At 34.9% G+C, this 7,819-nt stretch overlaps 1 protein-coding gene across 4 annotated transcripts in view; it reads right to left on the minus strand.

Annotated features, from left to right (window-relative positions):
- dync1i2b (dynein, cytoplasmic 1, intermediate chain 2b) overlaps nt 1–7,819 on the minus strand; it is a 23,178-nt gene that overhangs the window by 10,072 nt on the left and 5,287 nt on the right. The window contains exons 4-9 of one of the 4 annotated variants that reach the window (XM_077199784.1): nt 5,473–5,563; nt 2,441–2,500; nt 1,120–1,235; nt 964–1,050; nt 711–873; nt 536–635 (exon numbers count right to left, since the gene is read on the minus strand). In XM_077199784.1, the coding sequence (XP_077055899.1) occupies nt 536–635; nt 711–873; nt 964–1,050; nt 1,120–1,235; nt 2,441–2,500; nt 5,473–5,563 (617 nt within the window). Of the gene's footprint in view, nt 1–535; nt 636–710; nt 874–963; nt 1,051–1,119; nt 1,236–2,440; nt 2,501–5,472; nt 5,615–7,819 lie in introns of all 4 variants that reach the window. The other 3 variants (XM_077199783.1, XM_077199786.1, XM_077199785.1) reach the window with 3 other exon arrangements.

Below are 7,819 nucleotides of genomic sequence, written 5' to 3' on the forward strand. Positions count from 1 at the left end.
ATACACACAATCAGTCACAAGTTTGGACACACATGACTTAGTTACATGATCATGTACAGTGGATAGCATAAGTGAACACACCCATGCTAAAGCTGACTAAAAAGAGGGATAAAAAAATCATCTTTTGGAAATTGATGATCAATTTTAATGTCTAAAACTCGAACTTAATTTCTAGGTATGTTGAAGGGTGTGTGATGATGTGGGGCTTTTTTAATTCCAAAGGCCAAGGGAACTTTATTAGGATGCATGTTATCCTGGATCCATGAAACAACTGGCCTTTAAAAATAAAAAGCTGCTGTCTCTATGGGAATTTAACATAGGGGTGTACTGACTTATGCAACCTGTATTTTAAGGAAGAGCATTTATTTATTTAAGATACATTATTCATTCACAAAGAAAATTGGTGTCCTTAAAGGTTGGGTTTTTCCTCATTTTTTAAATCAAAGCATTAAGATCAATTTCCAAAAGATGATTTTTTATTCCTCTTTTTAGTCAACTTTAGCATGGGTGCGTTCACTTATGCTAAGCACTGTACCTGTGGTGACCAGTCGAGACACGTGACGACTCTGTGTTTAGACCAGCGTTCGTCCGCAAACTGTCTGTTCAGGTAGAGTTTGGCCCCAGCCTGGGACTCCCTGAAACAAACACAGTTACACGTCACACACCAGAGCCGTTCCACGTCTGATAACAGTTTAACAAACACTCCTCACCCCTCTTTATCCTGAAGGTCTCGCCCGCTGTAGTCGAAAAACACATCCACCTGCTCAGAGAGCGCGCGCTCCATGATACGAGAGCTGTGGTCAAAGAAAGTCACGAACTCCGACGAGTGAAGAATCTGTTGTTTCTCTTCCTCCGTCAGCTCATGAGGCAGCGCTACACAGAAACAGTGTCCTCCATTAATATTAATCAAATGAATTAACTATCGAGTATGATTTCTCTCGTTGCCGTGTTTTAGAGCGCTACCTTCTTCTTCCTCTTTTTGGGGGTCTTTCTCCTCTTGAGGCTCCAGAAGAGGCTGCGTCACAGCCGAATCTTCCTCCTCTTCCTCATCTACAGACAGCACAGAAAGAGTTTAGTCTCATTACTGCTTTAAAGAAAAGCAGCGTGTGTGTGACTTACCATTTTTGTGATGAGTTTGTGTGGGCGTCTGGGTCTCTTTTGAGTATGACACCATCTCTTTGGGCGGGAAGTCCACCTGCGTGACCTTTGACATGCCCAACTTCAGCGGGCCACGTCTGCAGTAAATACAGACACATATGTTGAGATGGAAAAATGCTGTGGGATACTCATAAAAATATCTTTAATAAAATAATAAATTAAAAATATTAAGCAATTAAACTGAAAATTATAAATAATTACATTTAAAACAATAAATAAAGCCAAAATAAATAAATAATTACAGTTAAATTAAAATAAATCATTAAACTAAAAACAACAAATTATTAATTAATAATAAATAAGTGAATTACAATTACTGAATCTAAAAGTAAATAATTATATAGGGAATAAATAAATAAAGTAAATAAATAAATGGGGAAAATAAATAAATCAAAAATCAATTTATTAAAAATTAATGAATTAAAAATAAAGAAATAATTAAATTAAAAACAAAAATTACTTAATAAATAAATAAACAATTAAATAACTTAATTTAAAAACAAACAAACAATAAATGAATGAATTAAGATACATATATAATATAATAAAATAAAAAATACTTAAATCAAAATAAATCAATTAAAAATAAATAATTGATTAAATTAAAATCAACAAATAATTAATTAATTTATAATAGATAATTAAATAAATGATTGTACAACTAAATTATTATATAAATTTTACATGAGTAAATAAATTGGAAAAATAAATAAATGAACGAAAAATTAAAAAAAACATTTTTTTTATTAAATAATAAATGAAAATAAATAAATTAAAAAATGCAAATAATTAATAAACAATAAAAATACTGAATTTAAAAATAAATAAACAAACTAGAAATTTCATCTGCTGAGGGATGATAATGTGTCCGCAAAGTCAGTACAACGATTTGAGGGTCTTAGAAAGTATATACTAAAATACATGTAGTTTTAATAGCTTTAATTCAATGTTACATAAGGTTCATTTCATGTTGGTCTGAATGACAGGAAATAAGATTGTATTGATAAATCATGGGTCACTGGACTTAAGCGGGGGGAGACTAATTCAAACATGTTAAAAAAAAATTAAAAATGAGGTAAGGTAGTTTAAGGTAGTTAAACATAATTTAGCTAGCTTTGCCAGGGGAGTCACAGTGTATTCACACAATTCACTATTTGGGTCATCATGAAAAAGGCAGCAAGAGTGAGAGGACAAATGCGAAAGAAGGATAAATGAAGGAGAGGCGGGTAATAAAGCAGAGAGTGCAGGTGAAGTGATGTTAATGAGAGCGAGACAGCAGTACCCGAGCTGAGAGTCTGAATGGAGCAGTAGAGTAGAGGGGTCAGAGTCCCAATGAAGAGTCCTGTTAGAGACACATGCATGCAGACGGTTACAAGGGAGAGTCGCTGTTATACACGGATACATGTGCATGCAGATGACTTCCACATAGTACACAATGCAATACAGACAATAGAAATCAAACCCCAAAGTACTTTACATATATTGTTTATATGCGTGGCTTTATGAAGTGTTTATGAAGGCAGGGTGTTTTATGATGTAAGAGGGTAGAGCCGCACATTTTCATTTTCTCTTGCTGTGCATTTGCAAAAATAAAAAAATGCTTTAAATTATATTTTTTATTCAGCTTTTAGAATGTGAAAAAAGTGAATACTCTCTGAATGTACTGTATATGTGATGTGTGTATATATATATATATATATATATATATATATATATATATGATTTGTGAAATGTATATGCGATGTAGATGGTTTTTATATGTAAAATGTATTTGATATATAAAATTTTAAAAGTGCACTTTTTATGAACACTATTTTTCAACTGCTGTTAAATAAAATTGTTGAACCTCGGAAAAATCAAAACATTAAATAGAAATGACAGAAAATATTGTGTCAAATTAAAAGAATGGGGAAAATAGAAGAAAAGATGTTAAGAGACAATGATGAAAACTTATTTACAGTGAAACCTGGAGGAATGTGAAATACAGAGTGTGAAGAAAAGTTAAGCTGTTGATGCTTTCCAGGCAACATATTCAAATAATGAAATGTTATATAAAGAAGCTGTTTTTTTCATCATTTGTGTCATGGATAAAAAAAACAGGATGAAGAATCTTTTATAGATAAGTTACTTAATACAAAAACAGACAATCGCATGTTGGTTTAATATATATTTATATACATATATAACCATATTTTTATAGAATTTTAAGCAAAATGAACTACACTCTCTTTTAAAAGTTTGGGGTTGGTAAGATTTTTTAAATGTTTTTGAAAAAAGTCTCTTATGCTCAAGTCTGTACTTTATCAAAAATACAGTAAAACTGTAATATTGTAGTAATAATAATAATAATTAAAGCTGCAAGCAGCATTTAGCGGTGTTCAAGCAGTTAAGGCATTTAAGATTTTTAACCACACAAGCATCAAAAGACATTAAGTTTTATGTAGCAAGCATTTAACCACTGACATCATAGATGGAATAGACCATGTTTTAGCACGATTTACCATGTTCCAGTATGATTTACTATGAATCTAGCATGATTTACCATAGTTTACCATGATATACCAAGTTCCAGTATGATTCACCATGATTTACCCTGTTCTAGCATGATTTACCACAATTGAACACATTCTAGTATGACTTAATATGATTCTAGCATGATTCACCATGTTATAGGATGATTTACCATGATATACCACATTCTAGAATGATTTATGATGGTTTTGAACATTATGATATGAACATTATATGATCGTAGATGGAAAAGTCCATTTACAGCTAATACAGGCAATTTACCATAGGAAATGCATGGTTTTGAAGCTTTTTAACAGTTATAGCGCCACCTATGGTCCGATCTCCATGAAACTTTGCATGCTTCTTCACCATGTTCTGACACATATGCTCATCAATTTTTGTGTAGTTCTGAGTTTTTATTTATGATTTATAGGCTTTTGAGTGTATTTTGCCACGCCCCTTTTTCTAAATGACCCTGTTACAGCCACCCAATTTCAAAATTTCAACTTTTTTTCGATAATTATTGATCTAGAGAGTCCAGAGAATAGGCCTAGACTGGTTTGGTTCCGACCGGGCGAAAAACCAGGGACTAGTTCGAAAATGTAGGTTTTGGACAAAATCCAATATAACTTTTTTTTTTTTGCTTAAATCAAAATCATATATAGATATATATACATCTTGTCCGTCTTGAGCCAAGGATTACAGTGGTGCAAAAAGCTTGGGGCTAGGACCAACGGTCTAGGAGTTATGAGCAATTTAGTACTTTTGGTTGCTGTAGCGCCACCTATGGGCCAATCGGGGTCATACTCTGATAGGTTCTCCCCAAAAGTGTGGCCTACCATCTGGCCGAGTTTCAAGTCTCTAGGCCTTACGGTTTGGGCTGCACGATGCGTTTTAGGGGATTTTTTTTTTCAAATAGCAATTACAATAGGTTTTCAGCACTTCGTGCTTGAACACCTAATAATTAAACATTTTACAGCGCCTCTCCAAAGCCTAAAGTTGCTTTACAAATTTAGTTTAGAGGAATACAGACAAAATACAAACATATACAAACATCCATAACAAAGTACTATTCACAGACCAAGAGCTGAAGAGAAATATTCAGAGAAAAAAATGTGTTTTAAGAGTTTTTTGAAAGAAAGAAGGGAGGATGCTTCACGGATATATTGAGATATTGACATTACACAAACCGGAACACTAAGGTCCTGTTTACAGCTGGTATTTAGATGTGTTTTGGTCGATCGGATCACAAGTGGAGACGCTAAATACAGGTGTAAACAGTGTAAAAACAGGTGTAAACTCAGACACTTCCAGAGGGAGTTGAAAACGCATTCGACCGGATTGGTTTTATAGTGTAATCGCTCATGTGGTCGAATGGGTTCAAACAGCAACAAAAGACCGTCTAATCTCTGTCCACTGATCTAATGCGTAAACATTATGGGAAGAGCTCTAGACAGACGGGATTTAAACTTATCGGCTGAAGATCCAAGTTTGGTTTGAAGATGAAAAATGTACCAAGCACAATGTTCTCTCACCATTCCTGATTTCTAACACTCTCACAGCGTTCAATGTTATAATTTTTTTCAGGATTCTTTGATGTATAGAAAGTTCAAAAGAACAGCATTTATTTTATAAAGAAACATTATAAAAGTCTGTTTATCCTCGTTTATTAAAAATATGTTTTTTTAAAACCTTACTTACCCCAAACTTTTGAATGGTAGTGTATATACATTTCCCGTGGTCATTCCCTCCACCTGTAGTGTCTGTGATGTTCTGTGTCATGTACACATGTGTGTGTCTCACCTCGGCCCCGTGCCACCGTCTCCCGAGTCCTGGCTGCCCGTCTCGCTGGGTGTGTCCACTGATTTGGCAGAGGGGGACATGGGAGGGGGGACTAAATAGTGAAACAGACATGTATCCTCTGTTACCACACGCAGAGGTTGCACTACACACACAAGCATAAGCAGGGCGAAGCAGGTTTGTAAAAAGAGCATCAAAACATTCAAGTAAAAAAGGATGAATGAAAAAAGTAGGTAAGCAACAAAAAGCAAGAGGATGGTGCAAGAAACACGAAGAAGCAGCAAAATCAAAGAGGATTGAGTCACACACAAAAAAAGAGAAGACAAGAAGGGCAGTGGTTAATATTCATGCAGGATCCACATGCGTTATTATAAAAGACATCAGTGCTCATTCCAAACCAAACGGTTTTGTTAAGAAAGAAAGAACAATGAACAGTAAAACAAGAGGAAATGAATCACATAATTATGACTAAACAAATGAGCTTTAGTTTAAGGTTTTGGGTTCTTGTCAGTTGGTCAGGCTGGGTAAGCATTAACCAACTGGCAAAACCAGCTTAGGCTCATTTAAACCAAGCGGGTAATCCATCAGCCGGAAGTTGAAGCCTCGCGGGAGCCGCCATTGTAGCAGAACTTCACCTGCTGTTAGCATTCCATTGACTCCCATTCATTTTGGCGTCACTTTGACAGCGAATAACTTTACATCTGAGGCGTCCAAAGACTTCATTTGTCCATTATATATTTCTAAATAAACACGATAATGTATAAAAGGCTCCATTACTTTGTGTATTTTAAGTTATGGCCCCGTAGAAGCCGTTTTTGTTAAAAACAGGCTAACGATTGCGTCACCACAAGACTCTCTGTCGCACAATAGAGACATTACCGTATAGACAGGAGGAGAAGCTCGCAGGTAATCGGGGGGACGTCCCGTCAAGGGAGAAGCCCATAGATAATGAGTCCATAAAAGCAACGGGACAAAATATTTCAACAACGTTTTTGGGGAATTGGAAATAATTCGGTATGTGGCAAGTGAATACATATGAAGTGATTAACGTTGGCAATTTTCACGCACAGCTACTAGAAGATTTACGTCTGTCAGACAGTTTGCTCACGTCATCAAGCTTAGTTTGAGTCGGTTTGAGTCTGCGCGTCAGGAACGGAAGTGCTAAAAATCGCTAAAAATGGGCTTCAACTGTCTCAACTGAGTTCCAATGAGATAGCTCTGTCCACTTATACGGTCTATGATTTAAACTAGTGATGTGTCGTTCATGAACGATTCGTTCATTTTGAACGAATCTTTAATATGACTCGGGACTACCGAGTTGTCTCAGAGAGTGATTTGTTCATTTTGTGTTGACCGCAGATGCGCATTGCACAACATATGGGTTCTGAATCTGTACTGGAAACAGAAATGATTAGTTCATCTCTCTCGAGTCTTCGGGTTCGGGACGGGTCCGAGTCTATTGTTCTTCCTGTTAGTCCCATATAGGCTATGCTGTCAGTACCGGAAAGAGAAATGATTAGTTCATTTTTTCGAGTCTTCGGGTTTGAGTTCTTCTTCGTTCTTTTGTCACGTGACTTGTCACCGTATTGAATAGCCTACTAATTCACAACCTTTTTACAAACAAGCATGTAGTTAATGTATAATATAATAGTAGTTAATTAATGTATAATATATAATAAAACACACCACAGATGCACAAGAAACATTTAGAAAAGAGACGGACAGGGACAAATAGGCTTATTAGATGGAGCTTTTATTTTTCAGATAATGTTTACGGCACATAATTTTGTATTTTAATTCCTAAATATAAAACAATATACATTCAGACACAGTCAATAACACAAATCTAATGTTGTATTTGATGCGAGATACCAGCGCTCACGTGACAAAAGGATTTAAAACCCGAACTCGAGACTCGAAGAAAATTAACTAATCAATTTTAAAACATTTAGGTTTCTTATAATTTGGCTTTGGCTGCATTACCCTATAGTTTATTTTTTATCAACATTTTCGTAAGTACTAGATGTGTTGGGATATTTATCATGCCATTTTAATTATATTATGCTGAAATGAACGAATTTTTTTCGAGTCATTTCGTTCATTTTGCTGAACGAGACTCAAAGATCCGAGTGAGTAAAATGATCCGAACTTCCCACTATTAATTTAAAGAGGTCATAAATCACGATTCTCCCTCTATTCTGAACAGACAACTAAACAAAATAACATCATTTCCTAGAGGTTCTGACAAATGGTAATTGCTGCAGTCTATTAAAAATGTTTAATGAATCTGAATTTATTATTTTATTGAATGAATGATTCAATGACTCACTCATAAATACTTCACTCGTTT

Source organism: Siphateles boraxobius, unplaced genomic scaffold (genome assembly GCF_051911475.1).
Source record: "Siphateles boraxobius isolate OS27281-9 unplaced genomic scaffold, OSU_SipBor_1 41, whole genome shotgun sequence".
NCBI lineage: Eukaryota > Metazoa > Chordata > Actinopteri > Cypriniformes > Leuciscidae > Siphateles > Siphateles boraxobius.